Source organism: Mytilus galloprovincialis, chromosome 6 (genome assembly GCF_965363235.1).
Source record: "Mytilus galloprovincialis chromosome 6, xbMytGall1.hap1.1, whole genome shotgun sequence".
Lineage (NCBI taxonomy): Eukaryota > Metazoa > Mollusca > Bivalvia > Mytilida > Mytilidae > Mytilus > Mytilus galloprovincialis.
The window spans coordinates 18,849,896-18,877,435 of record NC_134843.1 but is presented as its reverse complement, the minus strand read 5'-3'; the positions used below and the strand labels follow the sequence as shown (position 1 = coordinate 18,877,435).

Sequence of the window (27,540 nt, the reverse complement as noted above, 5' to 3'; positions counted from 1 at the left end):
TGATCATTGCATTTTGTGATGAATGGATAAGCAAAAATTGTATAATAAAAATAGTTAAATATAAGTTTTGAAATTTAGATTGCCCAAAAAAAAAAAACAGCACGCTCAATAGTAAAATACTATAATAAATAATTCTATAATTTTTTTACAAATAAACAAACATGCAAAATAAAAAAAAATGCAGATTTCTTATATCTTAGTAAGTTTAGCTGTCTGAAAATAAGTGTATCTGTAATTAAAACATGCAATATATGTTGTTTGCTCCTACTTACTCCTAAAACATGCTCAATAAAGGGGGCTATCTAAACTTCACTAAAATAAAGGGCTAAGAAGTATTATTAAAATTTAAAATTAAGGAATCTATTGGATGATTCAGACTTACAAACTCATATTCTCCGGACTGCAATAGGTATAGACAATAAGCAAAAAACACATTATTTCATGATTTAAACAAAATAATGAACTAATCTATGGAATTTCTAATATGACTATTTACAACTTAAAATCAATATACAGTAAATATATAACCACTTTGTATTGTTTTATGCATTCCTTTCTAACTAACATTTACACAGCTTTTTTTGCATGCGTACTTTCTAGTTGAGCTTTTTTTTTTATTATATAGTTTTAGTAAAAAAAAATTCTGATCTACTTAGTTGAGCAGTTTTTTTTGTCATGTTTAGTTTGAATGCTTTTTCTGATCGGTTTAGTTGAAGTTTTTTTTAAATTTTTAGCTAAAATATTTTTCACACTCTGTTTTATTTCATTAAAAAAAAATATTATTCAGTTCAGGAATTTTTATGATAATATTTTATAGTTGAACCAGCATTTATTTTTTTCTACACTGTCTGAATACATACCAGCCTGCAGAGCAGTGCTTATGTTCTTTTTTTTTCTCCATCATAATATAAGTCAGGACAGTTACCAAGACAACACTGATACTTACTGGGGAATTATAGCAAAGTTGACAACTGATGTCTCTAGTAGTTCTTGTAGTTCTATCAAATCCTGAAATTATAATAATAATGTATTTAAAAATACTGTATCTTGATATGAACAAGGTTTTTCTAGTAATTCTAAGTCTGGTAACAGTTAGGAATTAAATCAAATAGATACAAGAAGATGTGGTATGAGTGCTAATGAGACAACTCTCCATCCAAGACATAATTTGTAAAAGTAAATCATTATCGGTCAAAGTCTTCAACTGTTAACATAATGACTTGATAATAGTTTCTTTATCTAAGACTTCAACACTTTTTCTTGAAATGAATATTTGTTTCAAGTTACCGGTAAATGTTTTATTTCTCAAAATACTTTTTTTCCCACTATTTGTTGAATAGTTAAATACCTGTGCTTCATTCTCTAAGACTGTGAGTTTCTTTGAGAATTTATCAATGATGACCCAGGCATCGTCTATGTTACATTCTCTGTTATAAACGTCTGAGTTCTCCAGTTCCTTGGCTAAGGTATTCACTCTGTATCCAAAGGCTTCAAGATCCTATAATTCAAATAACATAGTTACATATAAAATATGTTCAAGCCTCTAACCAAACGTTTACCTCTTTTTTATATGAACACAAAAGTATATAGAGGCATGAAGTTGATGAACAGTTAAAACCAATGGAATATAAAACATTAAACTCAGTTTAAAGCCAGTAAAAATGTATTCATGCATCATGACCATTACAACAATTTAAGCATTTTTAATGAAGTTAATTTGTGATTTTTTTACATCTGATTCTAAGAATTGATACCTGTGTAATCCTCACAGACTCTTCCTGTATCCTAGGACCAAGTCTCTGTTTTGCCAGTGACACTTTGGTTTTCAGATTGTTCCATCGACCTGGTGCTGCAGTAAATAGCTGCTGAGTTTTATCTGGTAATTTCTGTCCATATTTCTTCAGTAACTGTACTGTACGTCTCATCTCAGTAAACTTTCCATCCATCTCTGATTGTTGGGCTGATACCTGAAATTATATCCTTATAAATGATTTCATGTAAAATTGTTGTAAATGCATGCCATAGTTCTGACTAAAGATTTTTGAAGGCGAGGACCACGGTGAATCCAACAGAAAATAATTGTTTTATGGCAATACAATTTATCATTTAAGGCCCTATGATCTATCAGAGCAATGAAATGACATTAAATTCAGATTACTTTTATAGTTTTGCTATAAAATGATGATATGTGTGTTCAGTTTATACAAAATATTTCAATCTTAATGCATCTTTGGACACACTAGATTTAAAAATGGTGAGTCCAGGTATATTTTCATTGAGTCCAGGACTCACGGATTCATCTTAGCGAGAACCCCGGCATGCTATGTTATTTTAAAAAATTCTTGCATTTATAGCTGTAAAATTACATGCAACTTATCAATTCAGGCATAGTTTCTCTTAAATTTTTTTTATTTATGCATCAATGTTCCTTGCCTGGCCCTGCTAAGGAAAATAATCTAAAATTCAAATGGTTGGCTGGTAGCTAAAACAGAACATCAAAAGTAACTTACTTCATTGAATAATCTCATCATTTTCATAAAGGAGGCCGTATCTCGTTCCTCTCCTGTAATACTTTCTATTTCTGGTTCTGTTCTCTTCAAGAATCTATCAAGATTCTCTAACATGTTGGTTACCTTAAATCATAAATGTTTATTTGTTATACTTACTATATATCTACTTCATTTACTATTGAAACTTCCCCTCATATCTACTTTATCCTTTTTCAAACTTTCCCTCAAATTTTCTACATTATTTGTTTATCTGTTTATCTTCAACCATTCTATATGCTTTGTTTTGTGGTAAAAAGTAGACAGCAAAGAACATTAAAAATGAATATTCAAAAATATTACCTGATCAGACAAATATTTTGTGTAAGTCCACATCCACTTCGAGGCATAAGTGGTGAGTACTTGTTTGATGGGCTGTAAATCCACACGTAACCATCCAACATTATGGTAGTCTTCTAAACTCTGTAACTCATCTCTTGCAGTCTGAAATACACATGGCTAACATTAACAATAGATCTGGATATATCAAAAGAAGGACACATAACTTAAAGGTTGGTTTTTTTCATTCACTATCAGGTAATAATTACCTTTTACCTATGACTGAGAGATTAACAAGAATGTGTCCACAGTACACGGATGCCCCACTCACACTATCATTTTCTATGTTTAAAGGACTGTGAAATTGGAATAAATTCTCTAATTTGGCATTAAAATTAGAATGATCTTATCAAAGGGAACATGTATACTAAGTTTCAAGTTGATTGGACTTCTACTTTATCAAAAACTACCTTGACCAAAAACTTTAACCTGAAATTTGCACTATCATTTTCTATGTTCAGTGAACCGTAAAATTGGGGTCAAAACTCTAATTTGGCATTTAAATTAGAAAGATCATATCATAGGGCACATGTATACTAAGTTTCAAGTTGATTGGACTTCAACTTCATCAAAAACTACCTTGACCAAAAACTTTAACCTGAAGCCAAAAACTTTAACCTGAAATTTGCACTATCATTTTCTATGTTCAGTGAACCATAAAATTGGGGTCAAAACTCTAATTTGGCATTTAAATTAGAAAGATCATATCATAGGGCACATGTATACTAAGTTTCAAGTTGATTGGACTTCAACTTCATCAAAAACTACCTTGACCAAAAACTTTAACCTGAAATTTGCACTATCATTTTCTATGTTTAGTGAACCGTAAAATTGGGGTAAAAACTCTAATTTGGCATTTAAATTAGAAAGATCATATCATAGGGCACATGTATACTAAGTTTCAAGTTGATTGGACTTCAACTTCATCAAAAACTACCTTGACCAAAAACTTTAACCTGAAATTTGCACTATCATTTTCTATGTTCAGTGAACCGTAAAATTGGGGTCAAAACTCTAATTTGGCATTTAAATTAGAAAGATCATATCATAGGGCACATGTATACTAAGTTTCAAGTTGATTGGACTTCAACTTCATCAAAAACTACCTTGACCAAAAACTTTAACCTGAAGCCAAAAACTTTAACCTGAAATTTGCACTATCATTTTCTATCAGTGAACCGTAAAATTGGGGTCAAAACTCTAATTTGGCATTTAAATTAGAAAGATCATATCATAAGGAACATGTGTACTAAGTTTCAAGTTGATTGGACTTCAACTTCATCAAAAACTACCTTGACCAAAAACTTTAACCTGACATGGGACAGATGGACGAACGGACGAACGAACAGACGAACGAACAGACGGACGAACGGACGCACAGACCAGAAAACATAATGCCCCTACTACTATCGTAGACGGGGCATAAAAAGGAGTTATTTTAATTACATGAAATATTGTAATATAGCTGATACAAAATTTAAGATTTTCGTCAAATATATTTTAACACCAAATTTTTGAAAAGTTATTCAAGCATTAAATTTAGGTCTGTTTTTAATCCACCAGATCTATACATATGTATAGACTAGTCAGGAAATATAATTAATATATTCTAAATTTTTTCTTCATGTACTTTTAAGATACGATTAAACCAAATCCAGGTGAATACTTAATTGAGAAGTTCAACATTCAGTAGTGAAACAGAACATTACCCTGTAGATGTTAATTTCAGCATCAAATTCATCCAATGCAGGAATTTCTGCTTTCTCCATCTCCTCACTAAAGTTCTTGGGGGTCAAGAAAGCTCTTCTTTCACTCATTCCTGCCATGGAGTTCAAACTACTGGCAACAGAAGATCTGAAAAATTGTAAAGGTTCTCAATATTCAATCCACAAATTCACCAAATAGACACATATAAGCTTTTAATTTCATAAAAATATGAACACATGTGCATAGTTTTTTTTTATTGACACAAGAGTTATTTCCCTTATGTCACCATGATGGAGATAAAATATACACAAGCTCCTACATAAATCAGCGAAATTCTGACTTTTCAAACTCTCCTCTCGACTTTAAAATAAAAAATGTTGTTTAAACAATTTTAACTTCTTGAAGCCTTGCAAAATACATCGCTTAAATCCAGGACGGATATTTTCTCACAACTGTTCTACCACATGATTCAATTTGAGTTATTCAAATAAGAAAATCAACCAGTTCACCTCCAAAATGGTGACCAAGGGAGATAACTCAAAACTCAACCTAACTATTATATCAAATCTACATATAAACTTAATTTTCTAATATTTCAATTAAAAAGTATCTGAAAATATAATTTTGTTTCACTTTAGGTGAATTAAAGACTTAGCACTTTTTAAAATCATTTAAAAAATCATAGTAAATGTGTTCAATACTTGGATTATATCAGAGTAAATGTGTTCAATACTTGGATTATATCATAGTAAATGTGTTCAATACTTGGATTATACTTGTGTTTACCTTGATTCTGATCTTTCTGTTACTAGAGCTTTGACATTACCACCAAAGTTTCTATTAGGACTTCTTAATGGATTTGGTGACAACTTCCCTCGGAGGAATTCATCAAAGGTATAGTTTACATCTTGAAGCCATAAGAAAGAATAGTCTCCGAATATTTCTATCAATTTCTAAAATCAGAAAATATAAAATTGTAATACTATCACTTCTTGTTACCGGTACTCTATACTATATGTACTTACACAAAGGATTTTATAAACCTTTACTGATAAGAATAGAACAAATTCGGGTTACATTTTCATCTTTTCAAACTGATCAAGTTTAAGGATGTACATTTTATCACGTAACTAAATAAAAAAAAAAAAAATCAATGGAAAACATCAATTGAAAGTTATTATACATGTCTCTCTGGAAGAAACAGTATAGTATATATGTTTCATACAAGTCTCTGTAAAATCAAATTGTTGCCAAATAAATAAAGAAACGTCACTCTTCTTGCATCTTTTAGAGGACTGTATAAAAATCTGCTTTATATTACAGAGCCTTACTTAGTTCTAATTAGATATAAGAAGATGTGGTATGAGTGCCAAAGAGACCACTATCCATCCAAGTCACAATTTGTAAAAGGTCAAAGTATGATATTCAACACAGAGCCTCAACTAAGGACAGGTGCAAACAAATGCAGCGGGTTTAAACGTTTTAATAGGTACCAACCTTCACCCTTACCTCAAATAATAGTGTTACATCACAACATAGAAAGACACACTATAACCATTGAAAAGGACATTCTTTTATTGATTATTTAAGCCATCAAGTAAGGTTAAAGCTTACCTTGCACTCGTCACTGTTCTCTTCAACAAGTCTGTTGATGTTATGTAGAAGTTGTTTGACTTCATCATCAGCAGAAATGTAATCCTGGTATGTTCCCTGAATCAAACACATATGTCAATATAAATTACAAATTAAATTGTTGCGCAGTTTCATTTTTATATCAAAATGCAGGTTAAAAATTGAAGTTTAAAACTATTTTCCTTTAAAAGTAATATCAAGTTGTCTTTTTATTAAAGGTAGTGTTTTATTTTACATAACTTATATCTGGACAATCAAAAAAGGCATCTCCTAGGTAGAACCAAAGATAATGAACAAAAAAAGTTCAAAACCAGATTTGATATTATGAGAGTAAAAAAGGGGAGAAAGCTAACATAAAGAGGTCCCTAAACACAACAGCTCCAATAGAGCTTTGGTTAATAGATGAAGCCATATTAATTTGATATTACCTTTGGTCCTAACATTTTGACAAGTTTTCCCCTGGCTAGGTAACCATCTAACCACTGTTGCACCAGTTCTTGGACACTGATGACTGAGGTGGATTGGTCCAGTGGAGGTCTAAATGCTACTCTGTTGTCTATCAATTCCAATCTAATAGTCAATACAGGCATCAGTGTGTCATCATCCTGTAAGTTAAATATCGCTATTTTACAAAATTTTCCTTTGATCTTACTGACTAATAATTTTCTTTAATGTCACAGTAGAGTGATATGCAAAATTATCGCTAGAAACTAATGAAATTAACAACGTTGTCATAGGTAAAAAAGCAATAAACAGATTAACATTGGTCATCTCAACTAGATTCCTCTTCTCACTTTCTCCAATATGCAATGACCTCTGAAAATTAACTTTCAAATTTTCTATGCACTTTTCATCTTCATTAAATGGTAAAAACTGATATCTTTTCTATGAACACAGAACACAGAAAATTTCATAAATGGGTTAGTTAATCTTTTTTCACGATCACATGAAATGTGGAAATGGTTTTAAGAAAGCAATAACAGTGATTTTGAAGAACAAATTTTTCCATTATTTCTGAATTATAAAGATTGTAAAAGCAGTGTTAAAGTACAGCTAAACAGAAAAGTACTTAAAAGGAGTACCCAAAAGAAAAAGTCCTGTTCAATGATGATATTAGCAACACCTTGTTCTTTGTTGATATTAAATAACTAGCTTCAAAATTGTTCTACAATTTGTTACAAATGATGGGTGTTCACCATGCATATAAGCAAAAGTGATATAAAAGCTTCATGTTATTAGTAATGTATTTCAGTCTAAATTGGATGTAAAGATGAAGAAACACATTTGATTGTGTATCTAAAATGATAAGATCATTACCTAGAATATAAGATGATGTTTATGAAATAAATCAAATCAAAGTGAGAACGGAAATGAGGAATGTGTCAAAGAGACAACAACCCGGCCAAAGACCAGAAAATAACCAAAGACCACCAGTGAATCTTCAATACAGTGAGAAAATCCAACACATGGAGGCGTGCTTCAGCTGGCCCCTAAACAAAAATATGTTTAGACTAGCTTGTAAAGAAAGAGTTGAGTAGTGCATAAAGACTGGCTAAGTATCACTATGTTAAATAATGTAAACCTTCCTTAAGAATTCATCCATCACCAAATTGAATTCAACTAGACATAGAAAAATATATTATATTTGTTTATCTGAAAAATAAACTACTCACTGATTTTTCCTGTATAACACATAAGTATAAATAAAATTCCTATTTAGTTGAAATCATGCATACAACTTAATTTTTTTTAAAAATAGATCACAAAACAAATACATTAAAGAAATATAAAGTCAATGCTTTGACTCAGTCTGGCAACACAATGTCATAAAAGTGGACAATTTCTTCTAAAAGGCTCAATTATTTCAGATCAATCATATGTTGAAGTAAGAATGACAAACCTCTGCCATGTTAGCCTGGACCAGATTATTCAACATAGATTTAAGACTGGTCAATGTGGCTTGTTTTAATCCATCTAATACAATGGCATCTATATAGTCAATGTAGTCCTGCCAAGCTGGACTGGCCTGACTTATCTGTACAGCCTCAAACGACATCTGAACCAGAGAATGTATCCTATAACCTGATGGTACCACTATGGCCTCATGTTCTTCTGTTAACATCCTAAAAAGTAAATGATAAGGTTGTTTGTATTTCTGGTTAGACTTGAATTATTTGTATCTGTCCTGACTTGTATGAAATCTGTAAATTGTATCTTACATTCTTGCCATTCCATAACTCACATTAAGATTCAAGAAGAGAGAATTTGTCAAGTAATATAGCAATCAAAACAGAGTTACTTCTGAATTTTGACACATGTTTAAAAAAAAAAAAGAAAAAAAGATAGGATATTTTTGTTCAATCATTAATGAAAGTGATAAGTGATATGATAATTCCCTTTTAGCAGCCAGTATTGTTCAATTTTGTCAAAATAAGGTAAGAAACATTGATGATGAATTATTCACTTGCAGGTGTTTTATTGGTACATCTTTTTTTTCAATTTCAGGTCATTCAGCTTTTCTTTTAACCCCACTTTTAACTGAAACTTACTTTTGCATAGAAAGCAACTCCTCCATGGAATAAGATGTATCTTTGGTCCTGCCAGCAAACACGTCTAACATTCCTGTAGACCATGAGATAGTGATCTCTGCTATCTCATGACAGTTTGTCTGTACCATGTCCAGGTTCTGGAAGACATCCATACAAACTAACGCCATAGCTTGTTCTATAAAGTCACCTGATTCCTTCATCTTCCATGTAAACTGCTGTAATCCGGATTCAAATAACTGAAATAAATATAAACAAAAATATAACATTGATGTATTGATGACTAAAAATACTAAATATAGGTTCAGAGATCAACTCTCAACTACAAACAACATCCTGTTTATACTGTTTACTTATATTTATGCATTGAACAAACATGTGCACTTCTCAGTAGTGGATACAGAGATGGGTTCCGGGGTTGGAACCCCCCCTTTTTAATGATAATCAATGCATTTGGATGAGGGTTTATAGTTAGAACCCTCCTTTAAAAATGACTGGATCCGCCGCTGTTTCTCTGATCGTTCATGACTTCTTTACACTCCATCCATAGAATAGTGCATTCTCTAAATTGGGAGATTCATTTGTTAGTTGTCCTATCCACTTGCATGTATTGGTTCTGTAGCCCAGGTAAGAAGAGCATTGTAAGATAATTGAAGGAATCTCTTTAATTCTTATGATATCTCACATAGTCAGGCCATAAACTTGCTGGCGAAATAACTTTAGAGTCGCCAAAAGAATCTTCAAAATCGCTAAATTTCGCTATTGAAATATCAGTAAATGGGAGATAACTCGTGAAATTTGGGATTTTTTGGTTAACTATTTTTAGCACAGGTAAATCAAAATGATGACCATCAAGAAAAATAGAAATTTTGAAGTGGCCCTGGACTTAAACTGTCGATGTTTGATTCAAATAAATACAACAGCAACTTTAAACCTATTTGAATTTTATATTCAAAAACATAAAAAGGAAATCGAAATATCATTTGTTATGAATTACATTGTAAACATGCATGCTGTAATGATGATGTTGGTTAATCACAAAGTCAGCTAATCTAATTTATTATATATTTTTATTACTAGACGTAATTTTTGGTCAGCCAAGAGGTTGGTGGAAATTCTTACAAAGCTTTTTTGTAACTTGTATTCATATTCAAATTTTGCAGGGAAAGAACATCTGCCAAACAGTTTGGTTATCAGAGGAATGGAAGATTATAACAAAGCATTATCAGCTGATTATTGTTTTGTTTTATAATTAGGATTAAAATCAAAGAACCCAAGATGAAAGATAATATGCTTTAACAGGTAAATTATTTGATTGAAAGTTGGCTTGGCTGACATTGAGTATGAGAATTTTGAGTTACAATAACACAATGCTTTGATAACTTATCCTTTGATAATAAAATATAACAGTAAGCTGTGAAAATTAAATTACTCAAATAATCAAAATAATAGATCAAAAGAAAATCAAAGTGTATATATAACTGTCCTGATTTTTACTACTTAATCAAATTCAAAATTCTGTTAAAACTGATAACATTAATTAAATTGCTTTGGAAATATCATGTCTTTGGCAAACTGGTCAGGGGTTACATCCCCAAAACCAAATCAGTCTCAATCACCAAAATCAAACTTAAAAAGAAAAAACTCCGATGAGACTGATCAAAATGTTAAGTCAAAGAAGTTTTGTAAAGTAATGAGCCAAGAAAGCTTTGTTTGGTATAAAGAAGATCCAAAAGGTCTTTGGTACTGTGAAATTTGTCGTACTGCTAAAAGAGGCAATGCCTATGCTCTTGGCCATTTAGTTCCTGCTAAGACAACAAATCACAAGAAACATACTGGGAGTAAGTTTTCTGCATTTAGTATTTTAATTGAAATAAAACATGAAAGGGTTAGATGCATATTGGGACTGTACCAGAAATAAAAAACATTATTTTGAATATAATTTTTATTATTATTATTTAATATAATTTTTATTATTATTATTTAATATAATTTTCATTATCATTTAATATTATTTTTATTAATATTTAATAAAAAAAAATTAAGAAGATGGGGTATGATTAATATGACTTGAGACAAATCTCAACCAAAGGTATATGAATAAAGGCAATACTTTAAATTATTGAAAAAAAAATAATGAAAAAAACCTTAATTTTTATTTTTGTATTTTACAGCTCATGACCATATAGATGCACAGGATTTCCTGAAACTTCAAGATCAAGCTCTTATGAAAAAAGTGTTAGAAGATGAACTTGAAAATGAAGAAGCCATCATTTCTGCCATGAAAATTTCTTATTGTCTAGCAGTTACAGGACAATCTAATAGTATGTTTCCTAAACTAATTGAATTATTAGACTGTGTAGGGTTAGACGTGTCATCTAAACTTCAAAAAGCAAAAAATGCTAGTAATGTCAGTGAGGCATCTGTAAATGAACACCAGTCATGTATTGCAGAAAGTATTATGTCAAATATTGTAAATAAATCAGATGACAGTACTGATGTGGCAAATAAAAAAAACAATGTAAAGACTATTAAAAAGCATGGACAATCCATTCTAGCATTCAACTTTAGTTCGGCATATGACATATGGAAGAAGAGAAGAGAGCAGAAAAATCTACATGTTTAAGTGTACTAAATATAAGCGCTAGGAGGACTTGTTGTCAAGTTGTTGAACTTTGAACTGTGATTTGTAGACTATTGTGCTCTGATTTGCATTATATCATTTATATAGATTGTGCTTGATAAGTTTTCATTGAATGATGTATGTATATATAAATTAAAAAAATATTATTTAAATTTACTGTCATTTCTATATGTGCCATTGAAAACAGACACAAAAAAAGAATCAACCAATATGGTTAATTAACATCAACTTCTCACGAGAAAAATACCACTTTTTCCTATTCCATTTCCTCTTCAAAATTCTAGATTAGGCCATGCATAGTATACCTAAATAATTTGATGTCAGTAAGCAAAACACAAATTGCAAGGGGAGAGCAGTGTATTGATAGAAAGACTTACCAAGTCAATTTTCAGTAGTTTCCTCTCAAATAATGGTTTCTCAAATTCTGTAATTGTTCTCATTATAGTATTATACTTCGATACAATTGTCTCTAATCTGGTGGCAGTAACTCTTAATTCAAATGAATCAGTGTTCCTAAGAATCTCTTTAGCTGAGGATGGCAATAATATATCAAATGGTGCTTGACTGAGGTAGTGTATTTCTCGTAGTATCAGTGGTAACTGTGAATCCAGATTGACGTGAATTACTTGTGGTCTCACTTCTACCTCCTCATCAAACTCCTCAGCAATCTAAAACAAAATCATGTAATAATTTTAATAATAATAAGTTTAATTGAGATTTCGCAGCTGGCATGTCAGTAACAGCTAGTAGTCCTTTGCTAATTAAAGTATTATTTTGTTTAGTTTCTTTTGTTACCTTTTCTGAAATCGAACTCAGACTTCTCTTAAACTTAGTTTTAATGTGCACATTGTTGTGTGATTGTTTTTTCTACATTGGCTTCATGTAAAGGGGGAGGGTTAAGATCTCAATAAATATGTTTAACCCACCAGCATTTTTGCACCTGTCCCAAGTCAGGAGCCTCTGGCCTTCGTTAGTCTTGTTTTAATTTAAAAAAAAAATTTTTGTGTATAATAAGGAGTTTAGTGTAATGTTCATTATCACTGAACTAGTATACACATTTGTTTAGGTGCCAGCTGAGGGACTTGTCCTGGTGCAGGAGTTTCTCGCTGCATTGAAGATCCATTAGTGGCCTTCGGTTGTTGTCTGCTCTATGGTCAGGTTGTTGTCTATTTTACCCATTTTCATTCTCAATTTTATCAATAACTATCATAATATGTGATTAGGGCATAGTACAGTAGGAGCGCAGAAACAACAAATTCAGATTTTTTTTCCATTTATAAAGGGACATAACTCACCAGTAAGGCTTGTTTTAACTTCATGGTTAGTTCTGCTGTTATGTTACTCTGCCATTCTGCTATGATCTGTGTTTGATAGTTCTCTAACATCTTCATACAATTATTATAACTATGTCTCATCTGCCAACCATTTTCTCCTTCCATGGAATGAGGACTCACTTGACGAATCTTATCCATTGGTCTCTGGAAAATTATTATACAGGTATAACATCATAAATATAGAAAATTAATTCTTGTATTGTTTGTATTAAGAATGCAAATGGAAATTTGGGAATTTATATATATACTCCAATATTCTTGGCTATTGAAATTTTTCAGGAATATTATTAAGATTTTGTATACTTATCTAACATGTGAATGATCATTAATCAGCAATCTTGACATTAAGCTGCTTTGATATAAAAACAACTTTCTCTCGAATGGTAAAGGTCAAAAGTTTTTTATCATATAACTGTAACATTTAAGATTTTTCCTATCAGTTATAAGTGTTATGCATTTTTTTAACGATAACACAAATCTTGTCAAGTTTAAGGAAATAATCAAGTACAAAGAACAGCACAATAAAGACTTTTTTAAAATATGCAACTGAAATATAAAAAGAATTATGAATTTATGATAGTACAGAACATTTAACGAATCAGCTTTCTTTATCTGTTAGAGGCTGATTGAAAAAGAGACAGTGAAAATTGCAATGACTTATACATTCATAAGATTCTGCCACCTTAATATCTTCAAAATGGAATGTAACTGCCTCTATATGTCTTAAAATAATTAAAGGGATCATTGGTATTTTTGTTGTTAGTAGGAATAGCATTGTAGATTCATGGTATCATTTTTCATGGGATACCAATTTTCATTAAATTATCTTTTTTATTGATTTCATAGGTAGAGGGTTACATAATGTACAAGTAACAAACTTGTTTACAGACTTTGGCAACATCATGAAATCAAATTTGAACACAAATGCAAGTTTTACTCAGTCCATGAAAATTGGTAACCACAAAGTAAATGAATCCACAGTATGTAAATAATATTTAACCTCCTCCTCTAGGAAATGGTAATATATAACTAAAGCATAATACAAGCAGATGATCCCTGATATAATCTCCTTTTGGATTATTTTCCCTTTCTGTCATTTTACAAGAGTTGTCTCTCTTAGGAGTAAGTATTCTCTATTATTAGTACTTTGTGGACCATATATACATTTTAATAATTGTCCAAACAATTTGTTTCCTACTTATAGAAAAGAAATGTTAAAATAAGCATGGCTTTATCAAATTTTACCTTTGCTAAATGAAAAGGTTTGGGTTGTGAATACATATTTTAAAGGGAGAAAAACAAGGGTTAGGAAGAATACCTGTCAAAGTTGGAGACAACTTTTGAAAATATTTAACATTAAGAGATCCATATAAATATGATAGTTTTGCTATGGCTATCCTGTATAAAAAAAAATCTAATTAATAAAACTGTCAATCCCCCTATAGTAATACTATACTCATTTAATGATTTTTTTTTTTCAATTTTGAAATGTATTTTGGATATTAGTTAAACTGTATTTTTATTTATTATACTCAATCAGTCACAAAGTTAATTTGATTTACAAAATATGGTATTGTAATAATCAAAGTTAAAAGTTCTAGAACATAAAAACATAAAAATTAAGCCCAATATATTAATCTGTAAGGTCTTTGTCTTAAGATACTCCAATATTGTGAACAGGGAGAAAAATAAGAACATTTCAAGATTAAATATGATCAAATCAACAATGTCCTTAAACCAGACTGACAGAGAAACACAAGATGTTTTAACAAATTGATAATATGCCTAACACTTTTTACTTCCCTAATTTGTCCAGTATAATATTTTAAGCAAAGTCCATATTCCATTATATATAAACTATAAGCAATACATGCAATAATGATCAATATTTGACTATTTCCTGCATATTTTAATACCCTATCTACGTTTCCTTTCCCAAAAGAGGAAAAACATACTTGGTCCACTTTATCCATTGTATTCTGTTAATTACATATCAAATAGCTACATATGGTTAATACACATCAAATATATAGTATTTGCTATATGCAGCATTGTTAACTGATATTACTTTTATAGGATAATTATTTGATGTTAAAACAAAACCTGTATATATGTACAATTGAAAGCAAAATGGCCTGAAGTAACTTTTAACTGCATTCCACAAATTTTATTTCATCATACTTTCTTCAATAGCTCTTGTAACAGTCTAGCATGAAAAAGGTGCATACTAAGTATTTAAGCTTAAAGCTTAAAAGAACAAAAAAACTATATCTTCAACCTAGAGAAAATGACCATGAACATTTGATTGCTTCCATCTTATCAAGTCAAAACAATTCTGTTTTAGATTATCAGTTCCCATCATAAATGTTTGATAAACCTTAATGTTCAAAAAATATTGCCTAGTTTTTGATAAAAATATTTCTAACATATAGCTGTTCAGCTGACTGCTAATTTATAATGTGTTTTTTTTTCTAATTTTTTCCCAAAAAAGATGTTTATACAGCCACTGATTGGTCAATACAAAATTGCTTAAAAATATGGAATATTATATATATGTAAAAGGAATGGAACAGTCTTAATATTTTGACTTTCCTAATAAAAAAAAATAAAAAATTAAACTACCAAAGATTTCTTTTTAAAACTTTACAACTGAAATTTATATTAAGGAGGAACATGCGTTTATTTCATTCCAATCACAAATGTGCGGTTAAAGATTTCGTATTATTCAATTATTTGTAACAGACAACATTTATCTTAGAAATGGGTAGGACCTCATAAAGATGAAATTAACAGGCCAAATTATATAGTGATATATATATAAGATTATTTTTCTAATCAAATCCCCTGGTTTCATTAGCAATTAATAACACAGGGAGGAACCTTAGCATCATTGTTGTAGCGCTAAGGGACATTGTTCACAACCAGTTGTGAAATAAAATATTTAAAGTTGAAAAAAAAGTAATATAATGCAGGTTAATAATTAACAAAAAGTTGAATTAAAGATATGATTCAAATAGGAACATAGAACAAATACTTATTTTTCCATTAAATGACCTACTTTAATTCTGTCAATAAGGGCAGTAACCCAGATGACTTTACTGACGATCGGTGGCATGTTCAGATGTCTCGGAGGATTATGTTGATTAGCCTCAAACATATTCTGAACAGTTTGTAGTTCTTCTGTAAATACTGTCACTATTTGTTCATCTTTGTCTTTCAAATGTGCCTGAAAGAAGAATCATCAATTGAAACAGGAAATAACACATAATTCTAGTTTATCACATGAGCTTGTAAGTTTTCATTTTATAATATTATTTTTTTTCATAATTTATCTTTTTCAATAAATAGAATTTTGAATGTCACAACAATATGTCAAATCTGAATGTAGCTAGCCTACATTATTTACATTAATTTTCTTTTTATCCTTATACTGGCTATGAAACTAGAGAAATGTTGTATTTGATCCAAGACGTGCTAAGATAAGACCATACTATACTTGTCAGAATAATACATCAACATGAAGACAGCTTAACCCTTTCCTCAATAGTGACGCCTTTTGAAGCCACCCCCTTTACTCCATAATGACGCCTTTTGATGCCTGTGTAGTACCTCAGTTGAAACGCTTTGACTACAAAGTGTCTGCAGTAGACTTAATAAAATTTGTATCCAAAATGAAAAGGAATATCATAGGAATATCCAACTTAAATTTATTTGATGAAATATTTGTTTTTCGCATTCCATTGCATTAATACTTTAAAGCATATTTTCTTCATTTTATTGAAAAATCCTATGCGAATCGAGTATGAAAAAAAAAAAATTCAATGGAGGAAAGGGTTAAGGTGGTACCTAACACTACAGGGAGATAACTCTGTAAAGTCAGCTAAACGTTTTAATTACGTTGTGTTGTATAAGGAATAGTAGGCTTCTCAATGATCAAAATTGGTGTTTTCAAACTGCTATATAACCAGTGTAATTTTTCTGACAAAACGGTTGGTTCAAAAGTTTTGAAATTTTTATATTTTTGTTAAAGGGTCAAAGTAAATACTTTAACAAAATTTTATGAAAATTAAAAGAGCCAAATTAATTTTAGTGAAAGTGTTGGGTATCACCTTAAATCATTGTATAAATACCTGTACAAGTTCTCTGCCACTGATTCCTTCAAATACTTCAAGTAACCTTAATTGGGCCTCAACTGTTGGACATTGGTTAAATGAGATTCTTAATATCTGAGCCAGCTTTCCCTCTAACGACTGAAATACAGAAATATTCAATAAAATTATTATACCTGTAGATAATAATATCAAAATGTATACTGAAACCCTTTTCATTTTAAAAGGGCTTGTAATTTTTAAGCATAAGAGTGTAAAATTACTGTTACTGGAATGATTATAGTTGGGTTATAATATTTTGCAGTTATATTTGGCAAATTGTACAGTAAATGACAAAACAATAGCCTTAAGATAAGTATTTTTGTAGATATGGTTTATTGACTTTATTCAAATTTTGTCAAGAGAATTATTTTATAACAAATATAAGAACAACCTTCTTTCAATGATCCAATATTAATGCTACAATTATACACTATTTTTGCTTTGTAGCATTTCCTGAACAAAAGACAAAAAATAGAAGAAAGGAAAAAAAAAACACCAGAAAACTATATTCTTTTTTAATGCAAGAATTGAAACCCCAAAAATATCAAACAAGAAAGTGCACACACCTTAACTACAGTTCTAAATTTGAAGAATGCTCGTTCAAAATTCTGTGATCCATCAATACTAAGTACATTTTCTACGACTGAGAAGAAATCTTTCATCACTTGACTATATTTCTGATGAATTTCTTTCACTAAAGCATCTAAACTCATACTACCAGCGCCACCTATCTCAGCAGCATCAGCTAATAATCTGAAGTGACGAGTTGTCTCGACTAATTCTAATACATCATTGCATCTGAAATTGAACATAACTGAACATGATGAAGGTTTTAAACTTTTGAATGTTACATTTTAAATCATCAAGAACAAAATTTTCTTGTCTATGTGTCAAAATTAGGCAATTTATACTTTGTTAATTTGAAACCAAACGGTGACAGACAAAAATAACAGACATGGGAATGAAATATTTTTGCTGTATTTTGTTGCCAGATGAAATAAAAAATTGCAAGAACGAATGTATGCAAGGCATCATAAATATATTTCAAAAGTTTCATGGGAAAAAAATGCTATAGTCAATCATGATCAAACATGGTAATAAGATGATGGTCATTTAAATCCTAGTGCAGATGGACAATTCAATATCCTTTTTGTATGTCCATAGAAAGAGATATAGATTTTGTAAAAAAAAATTGAAGAAATTGTTTTTAAATTTCAATAAATGTTAATCAGGGATAAATATAAATTAAAAGTCAATAGAAAAGCAACCATTTAACAATATAAATACAAAACAATCTTACTAGCAATTGAATCTTACCTTTCCATAAAACTATTTAGAAGGTCAAAACATGGAGCATTTCTAGGTGGCCAAGGACTGTCAGTCCATAATTCATCCTCATTCAATGTTGAAGTACTCCCTGTATCTCCTGTTCTCAGACCATACCGTGGGGTGTACGCATGAGGACCATACATCTTTGTCAAAAACAATGTGCCCTGAGGCTTTGATGCCCTGTTTAACATAAAACAAATAGGTTAGACAAACTACATATAGCTGCTTATGGCAAAACACAATTCAATTCAATAATATTTATTTTTTTTATTTTTTAGATGAAATATACAAAAAATATATGTGTATAAACAAAGGCAAAGTATTCCCTTTCTTAAGTTCTTTAATCAACTATCTATATATTTAGGAGTTATAATTTGTGTCATCAAAATTTACCTAAAATGATAAAACTTACAATCTTTCAGCATTTTCTACAATGTTTTGATGGTTTTGTTCATCAGCTTTGTCTTTGAAATCCAAGTATGTTCCACGGAATGCTGCACATACTCTTAAAGCTTCCTTCAACTTGGAATATGACTAAAATAATATAATATAGATAATTATAATAATCACATACTCTTACTTTCCTTAGATTTTGAATATTACAAGATAAACGACAGAGTTTCAATTGAAATGATTCCAGTTCCAGTATTTACAGCTTCCATATCATCTTTTTTTAAGTCCATATAAATGTTATTTTTATTAAACCTCTTGAAAATAGTTCATCTAATGTTTTATTTTAATCAGGTTGTCTTTTTCCATTTTTACTGTGAAGAAATGTTAATGTTTTATATTGTGTAAATGCTTTCTATTTTTTGTACACTAAATAATATATGAAAATGTACCTCTAATGGTTCCCTCAGAATATTTTCTCCCACCAATGATATAGCTCTGTGTACCACTTCATTAGATAACAGTCTCAATAAGTTGTGAAATTTATCCATCTGATGATAATACCTGAAGATAAATAATCATAAATGTAAAATTAGTACAAGAGTGCACACGCTGAAATGTCTCGCCTTCTATACTAATCATTGATATTATGTTGATAGTCCTAAGTATAAAGCTTTATTACAACTGTCTCATAAACTTAACATTAACCAAGATAACTAAACAAAGACCAATCAACCTTGAAAATGAGGTCAAGGTCAGATGAACCATGCCAGGCAGACATGTACAGCGAACAATGCTTCTATACAACATATATAGTTGACCTATTACTTATAGTTTAAGAAAAATAGACCAAAACACAAAAACTTAACACTGTGCAATGAACCGTGAAAATGAGGTCGTGGTCAAAAGAAACCTGCGCTACTGACATAAAGATCATAAAATATTTCCATACACCAAATATAGTTGACCTATGGCATATAGTATTAGATAAAAAGACCAAAACTCAAAAAACTTAACTTTGACCACTGAACCATGAAAATAAGGTCAAGGTCACATGACATCTGCCCGCTAGACATGTACACCTTACAATCATTCCATACAACAAATATAGTAAACCTATTGCATATAGTATGAAAAAAACAGACCAAAACACAAAAATTTAACTATAACCACTGAACCATGAAAATGAGGTCAAGGTCACATGACATCTGCCCGCTAGACATGTACACCTTACAATCATTCCATACAACAAATATAGTAGACCTATTGCATATAGTATGAAAAAAAAACAGACCAAAACACAAAAATTTAACTATAACCACTGAACCATGAAAATGTGGTCAAGGTCAGATGACACCTGCCAGTTGGACATGTACACCTTACAGTCCTTCCATACACCTAATATACTAGCCCTATTGCTTATAGTATTCGAGATATGGACTTGACCACCAAAACTTAACCTTGTTCACTGATCCATGAAATGAGGTCGAGGTCAAGTGAAAACTGTCTGACAGACATGAGGACCTTGCAAGGTACGCACATATCAAATATAGTTATCCTATTACTTATAATAAGAGAGAATTCAACATTACAAAAAATCTGAACTTTTTTTTCAAGTGGTCACTGAACCATGAAAATGAGGTCAAGGACATTGGACATGTGACTGACGGAAACTTCGTAACATGAGGCATCTATATACAAAGTATGAAGCATCCAGGTCTTCCACCTTCTAAAATATAAAGCTTTTAAGAAGTTAGCTAACGCCGCCGCCTGATCACTATCCCTATGTCGAGCTTTCTGCAACAAAAGTTGCAGGCTCGACAAAAAACTGTTAATTTATTGGTACTGATGGAAAAAAAAGAGCAAGGTTAATAAAAAAGCACTAAAAACCCTCAAAAATAAAGCAAATTGTCAAACTTATCAAAAATTGAGTAAATACAGATATAAAATCTGTTACACTACTTAAAATCATTGGTACTGATGGAAAAAAAAGAGGAAGGTTAATAAAAAAGCACCAAAAACCCTCAAAAATAAAGCAAATTGTCAAACTTAACAAAAATTGAGTAAATACAGATATAAAATCTGTTACATTACTTAAAATTATTGGTACTGATGGAAAAAAAAGAGCAAGGTTAATAAAAAATTTGTAAGGGTTCCGCAGAACCCAGTGTCTCGCCTACTTTTGCTGTAAATTGATGGCTCAACAAAAATGAGGGAAAAAATCAATCAATAAAAATATTCCGCTTGATATTATCTTTTGATTGTAAGAAGCTTCTGTCCAAGTTTGGTAAAAATCCAGGATAGTTTATGAATCTAATAAATGTTTTAAAAACTTTAACTACAGACTGGATGAAAAAGCATAGTCCATTCATAAGTAAAATACAGATACACAGGTACAAAATATTAACAAAATTTCTTTCTAGATACTAGCTTTTGATCATAAACAAGCTTCTGTCCAAGTTTGATACAAATAAAAAATAGTATAAGAAAGTTATCAAAATTTTCAAAAATTTAACCACAGAGTGTTCAATCATGTGTTGTTTCCTGGCAAAAATCTAAGTCCAATTAAAGTAAAATACGGAAAAAATGGATTTATCGTTTTACAAAGTTTACTTCTGGATACTATCTTATGATCATAAACAAGCTTCTGTCTAAGTTTGTTACAAACCAAGGATAGTTTAAGTCCATTTATAAGTAAAATATTAAAAACATTGAATTTTATTTTTACAACATTTACTTCTGAATACTATCTTATGATCACAAACAAGCTTCTGTCCAAGTTTGGTAGAAATCCAGTATGGTTTAAGAAAGTTATTAAAATTTCAAAAAACCGCTGCCGAAAATGTAGGATGGCTTAGTCTCGCTTTTTCGACTTAAGTTGAAGGCTCGACAAAAAGCACCAAAAACCCTCAAAAATAAAGCAAATTGTAAAACTTAACAAAAATTGAGTAAATGCAGATATAAAATCTGTTACACTACTTAAAATAAATTGCATTCTGTAGTCCTCTGTGATTATGCTTTAAGGAAACTCACTGTTCTGTTTCACAATAAATAGCTTTCCGTAACCCTAGTATATATTGATAGGGGATTAATTGAGGAATCAAAAAAGCAAAAAATATATAGGGGTCAATGTGCTTGTTTTCAAGATATAAGCCATAGGAATTTTGGCAGGAAAATGTTCTCTCTTGATTTTTCATAGCTTTATCATTGACAAGTTAAATTTCTCAAAAACTATCAAAAAATAAATAAGATTTTATAAGACTTTTACAAATGGCTTATAATTGTACATGTAAATGATTTATAAAAAGGAAAATGGGGGTCCATGGGCAAGTTTTTTTTAATTAAGGCAGTCATGGATAATACCAGAGGATTTAAAAAATCTGACAAAAATTCAAAAACATCATTAAGACCAAAAATTATTAAATGTAAACTTAATTATGCCTTCTATCTGTCAAGGTCTAAGATAAAAGTTTTGACCTGATATTTCTCATTCGAGTGAAGAATGTTCAATAGTAAGTTTCAGTCCACTGCATACCATAACTTTAATTGTCTAAATAGTATGAAAAGTTGTACTGTGTTTTTAAAATATTTTTGACTATTATCAAGATGTAAGCTGAAATTCTGCTATTCAACAAAGATTAATAGTTACATGTACTTACACTGAATGTTGCCATACAAGGAACAGCACTTGCATCATTGGTTTGAACAGTTCCAGCATGTGTTTAGGATCCATGGTATCATGGAAATCTTCAAATAACCATCTCATGGTCGTAAGAAATTTTAGGGTTCTATTGGTTTCTTGAACGGCCTGAAACATAAATTAACAAATATAACTCTTAATAAAAAATATTTAGATAATTCAGTAACCACTACAAACTTTCTTTTATGCTTTGATTTAAATGTCAGTTGTGTAACGATCTTGGATAGCTAAAGGTTATTTTCTTTACTGATGTTAGGCCGAAGAAAACAGATTGTAATAGTTGAATGATCTACGAAATGAAATCCTTATAGTGTAGCTAATCAACTTGTTTAAATTGATTTATTCTTTGCCTACCTTGTTCACGTCTCTTCTGACATGGTTGAATGAACTTGAGTACTGGCTCTGTGCTGAGTCTAAGTTCTGTAGAATATCTTTAGCTACTGGTGATTCTAACTGTTTAAGAATGGAATGCAGTCTTCCTAGTTGACATTCCCACATCTTAATCTCATCTAAAGGTCCTGGTTCTGGTCCAAAATGGCCAAACAAGTCACTGACCGGATCATGACGTAGTACACCCTGAATCAAATAAATTTCATATCTTGGAAATATACTTTTAAAAATACTTCTAACAATCTTATTGAGGACTGATTAAATTTTTTTAATGGACAGATCTCAATTATTTTCAATGACCTTGGTTGTCCGGTAATGACCTCAAACCTCAAATTCAATTGGTTGACATTTGATTCCTGGCTGTTTCAATTTAAATTTTAAAATTTGTTTTTTCCAATTCTTGGCCAAACATTTGGGTTTTCAGAGTAACAGCAGACTAGGAGAGACCATCATACACATTTTATATTTCTCCTCTGACCATCTATTAAAATATATTAGAGACAAACAACAGTTTAACAACTTTCAGAGGATGAAAAAAAATTCTCCCTCAACTGGCCAAAACAAACAAGCAACAATAAAGAAAATACTTTAGCCCCATCTGTCCTTTAATTATAAGACAACGATTATCTAGTGTTATAAAAACTCTGTTAAAGAAGTGACGAGTGGAAGTGACAGATAAAACTTTTACTTCTACTTTTTTTTTATAGTCCAGTTGTCTCACTTTTCAGAGTGAAAGAATTGTCAAAAATGTGATTTTTTTTAAAATATTTTGATCAAATCAGTTGATATAGATAATACCATTAAGTGTTGTAATCATATTTGTATTGAAACAGATGAACTAATTAGATGAACAAAATGACCAACAAGCTTTGTATTCTTACCTTAATCTGTTTAATCCAAGCTAACACAGTGGTCTCTAGAACATGTAATACAGCACCTCTCCTGTTTACAGCTGCTGCAGCTTCAGCTAGAACTTCTATAGATGGTAAACTTAGTATGATCCTTCCCTTAAAAAAATAAAACACTTCTTTTGAAAATAATGGACATTTTTTAAAATGAATAAACAATTTTTCAAGTTTACTTAAATTTACAGTAGCCATTCAAAATGACAAAACAAATATTTATTCTTAATTCTTGTCATAGAATTCCAAGCCAGATCTCATGAAAACATTATAAAGTTTAAAGTTCCCCCAAAACTCTGTGGGTTTTTCTTCCCCCATAAAACTATGAAAAATAGAATTTTCATCACCAAATAGTTGTGAACTTTAACACCATAAAGAAGAAAATATTTAAAGTTTGGGTAATCTTTTACAATATCTGCAATGGTTGTGCTTTTTTTTTATCATTATGACAATCCACTTTAGTTTTATTTAAAATCTAAAGAGGTTATGAATTCAGGACATGATATTTGTACTGACCTCTGCATGACCTTGTGAGACTTCCACAACTGACATCAAGCGATGTAACACATCCATAACTTTATCACCTCCTGTTGTGGTCAGATTTTGTTGATTGGTGCACAACAAAGGGAGATAAACCTCTCTAATAATAAGCTCCAAATGTTCTAGAGGAATGTTTGTACAGTCCAAGTAAAACACTTCCTTCCCTGAAAAGCAAAAAGTATGTTTACAATAATTTTAAACAAAATATATAAAAGAGGATGCGGTATGATTGCCAATGAGACAACTCTTCGTAAGAAAGTTTTTTTCTTCATTTTTGCATAAATATTTACCTATTTAAGAGCAACCAATCACAAACTTCTACAGATCAACTGCAATATTGTCAAATGCCTCATTTATTTTCCAATATAGAGTAAATGAATGACATTGAGAAAAGGTGAAGTTTCAACCCAATGTGTTGTTTTGATTTTTAAGTGCATGTAATATACCCTTAAAAACTTTTTTTTCAATTTACATCTATATAGCACATAATCGAACAATTGATTTTTCATATTTTCCTCAGGCTATTTCAAATGTACCTTTATTGTAAAAGGGTTAGTATCAACAGATATTGATGAACTTACCTATATTTTCTTTGGTCAATTTTGTACCAGCATTACATTTTAAGAAGAATATTGACTTGTACTTCATCTCATGTGGTGGTATAAGTGAGGCTACAATCTGTTTGGGGGGTCTGTTGAACACATACAAACATCTCACATCCTCGTTGTTAATAAATTCATAAAAGGCTAGTCTACAAAAAATATAAAAAATATCACAGATTTAATGAGTCTACAAAAATAAAAACAATATCAAAGATATCACGAGTCTACAAAAATATGAACAATATTAAAGATATCATGAATCTACAAAAGTATAAACAATATCTAAAATATCATGTGTTGCAATTTCGATCGATGCAATCTATTACTATATTTTAGGAAATAAAGTACCTACAAATGTAAACACAAGTTTCTATAATAAAGAGTTGACCAAACAACATTTCAATTATCATCAAAGAGAAGTTAAATGCTAATACAAGATAAGAAAGAAACCAATTGAGATCCAAATATTCACCCAAACCTTGTTTTCTAGAGTTAAAATATTAAATTTGCTAAAATTCTGAAATCATAGCATTATTATCATTAACAGTATAATCAGAAAAAAAATTCAAATACAGACCAAAAGGAATGAGAATAAACAATATACCTGTTCTCGTCATTGAGGAACATATTTTTGAGGTCTTCATTCCTTGGACGAAGAGAGGAATTAATCCTCACTTCTAACCATTTCAGTCTTTCATCCATTTTTAAGTCTACAAAAAAAGAAATAGTGATTTTATATTTTTTTCAAAATATGAAAGTTGTAACACTGCATTGTTAATTTTAAGATGTGATATCCTGTTTTTAGTATGAATCCTATAAAGTACTAACTTCCAAACTCAATCTATGTAGTATGTATCTTTAAAAGAATTGAGTAACATTTTTAGAGTAATTTGTGAAACCCTGAATTAATAATTTACCAGTTATACATATATATCGTTCACTGAAATCAAAAACATTGAAATCAAAAACATAACTGTAGTGTTGACAGACAGGAAATATACACACTGTAATAAGAGACAAAAAGAACATCACGATTTAACAAAGTAAAATTAACAACTAGGAAAGAAAAATCTTCTGTTATCTGTCTTTAATATAGAGCTTCTGTGACTGTTAACTGAAATATCCGAATCTAGAAAAGAAAACTTATTGCCTTTTAATATCATTTCTCACTGTGACATAATAACATAAGCATTACGATATAGATTTAGGGTAAAATTCACAAGCTCAAAAATTATCAGTTGTTTATACAACATCTAGAATAATTGTTAAATTCAAATAAAAATGAAATTGCTGAATTGATGTTCAATCATGATCAATGGATAGATTTCTTATAACTTGAACGGATGATTAACATCATACAACAATCACTTTCCCTTTGTGGCAGACAAATAACGATAAGGTATATTAAACCAATGTCTCAAGGATTTTGTTATAACATCTAATTGGCAGCTGACTGCTCAATGATGTAATTTTGCTCTAATAAATTGAGTTTGGTGGTTCAAGTTTAATTATCAATATGATCAAATAAAAAGGAACTTGAAATTGATCGTTTACTGACAGGTGTTCCTGTAAAATTTGAGGTCACATTAGAAAATTTCTAATAGCGCTTTAGCTCAAAAAGTGCAAAAAAAAAATGACTGGCCAACTCTGCTGCACACAGCTTTATTGGATATTTCAATTGCAATGATTTCAAAGGAATATTCATTTTTGGAAAGTTTGCTATAGCTTGCTATAACATAAACTTTTTTTAAGACATCTGCCTCTACCAGTAGTGAGACAAGGCAGACAAATAGCGATAAGGTGTGTTGTGAGGTCAAAATTTAACAGAACCTTAGGCTTCGGTGTTATATACATGTATATATCTAGATATAACGCAAGACATAATTTTTAATGCTGAGCTAGTCCCAACCCAAAAGTTAAAAGACAAGGCCGAAATCGTCACATAGGGAAGTCTTAAATAGTGAACATGTAGCCTTAAGGTATGTTTTTATCCAGAAATAACAAATAATCGGCACTGTCTTTTCTTTATTTTATGTACAAATGTATCTTGGTCTCATTGGTTTTCATACTATTAAGCAGGGTTTGAAATTAGCAGGAGCCCACTCGCCAATGGCCCCTTAAATTTGGTGTGGGTTACTTAAATTTCTGCTTTTCTTGTATACTATAGGACTATATACGTGGGCTACAATTGCCAAAGTCTCAAGTTCAATCCCTGTTAAAAATGCATTGTGACGTGACATTGAAAAAGCATGTATAGTAATAATTATAATATTGTACAAATTCATATGACCTACATGTACAAAAACATATGAACTGACTGTACTAGAAGTAGAAAGATTAAAAACACGAGTCCTATAATGCCTATATAGGCCACAGACACAGCTACAAACTGGGCTAAAGGAGATCTCCACTAGTGCAACTTTTTATCTACTAGATCGGTGGATGTACATCTATAAGTTAGGTTGAGTATTGGATGTATATCATCAGACAATAACATGAATAAGGGGCACCACTATTTTGTGGTCTGACAATTCTATGCGTTTTCAACATTTGTTCTCAAAATGATTGATTAAAATACTCAATTAAATTTGTTGTTTAAAAAAAACCTTAACCTTTAAAGAAGCAGCTCCATTAATTAAGAAAAATCTCTGTTTTACAACTTTTCCACCTAGCGTTCACACGTTGTCGGCCATATTGTTTGTGTTGCTAGTCAGATTTTTTAATTTGCATAACATTATTGAATTTTAAAAATCGTTATGAATACAACCAAACACTCTTTTTATGTTTA

General features: G+C 30.5%; 1 protein-coding gene across 1 annotated transcript in view; it reads right to left on the bottom strand.

The window, feature by feature from the left end:
* Positions 1–27,452, bottom strand: part of LOC143079128 (uncharacterized) — a 95,105-nt gene extending 67,653 nt beyond the window's left edge. Inside the window, exons 1-26 of the mRNA XM_076254324.1 lie at positions 27,365–27,452; positions 25,357–25,462; positions 24,732–24,901; positions 24,127–24,314; positions 23,590–23,715; positions 22,673–22,894; positions 22,278–22,426; positions 19,071–19,182; positions 18,641–18,762; positions 18,217–18,408; positions 17,466–17,697; positions 16,879–16,998; positions 15,807–15,974; positions 12,710–12,892; positions 11,792–12,082; positions 8,774–9,009; positions 8,125–8,347; positions 6,653–6,829; positions 6,207–6,302; positions 5,379–5,545; positions 4,595–4,739; positions 2,850–2,990; positions 2,511–2,633; positions 1,755–1,967; positions 1,349–1,498; positions 947–1,008 (exon numbers count right to left, since the gene is read on the bottom strand). Of these exons, the coding sequence (XP_076110439.1) occupies positions 947–1,008; positions 1,349–1,498; positions 1,755–1,967; positions 2,511–2,633; positions 2,850–2,990; positions 4,595–4,739; positions 5,379–5,545; positions 6,207–6,302; positions 6,653–6,829; positions 8,125–8,347; positions 8,774–9,009; positions 11,792–12,082; positions 12,710–12,892; positions 15,807–15,974; positions 16,879–16,998; positions 17,466–17,697; positions 18,217–18,408; positions 18,641–18,762; positions 19,071–19,182; positions 22,278–22,426; positions 22,673–22,894; positions 23,590–23,715; positions 24,127–24,314; positions 24,732–24,901; positions 25,357–25,454 (4,106 nt within the window). The 5' untranslated portion in view covers positions 25,455–25,462; positions 27,365–27,452. The remainder of the gene's footprint in view (positions 1–946; positions 1,009–1,348; positions 1,499–1,754; positions 1,968–2,510; positions 2,634–2,849; positions 2,991–4,594; positions 4,740–5,378; positions 5,546–6,206; positions 6,303–6,652; positions 6,830–8,124; positions 8,348–8,773; positions 9,010–11,791; positions 12,083–12,709; positions 12,893–15,806; positions 15,975–16,878; positions 16,999–17,465; positions 17,698–18,216; positions 18,409–18,640; positions 18,763–19,070; positions 19,183–22,277; positions 22,427–22,672; positions 22,895–23,589; positions 23,716–24,126; positions 24,315–24,731; positions 24,902–25,356; positions 25,463–27,364) is intronic.
* Between the last annotated feature and the right edge of the window lie 88 nt (positions 27,453–27,540).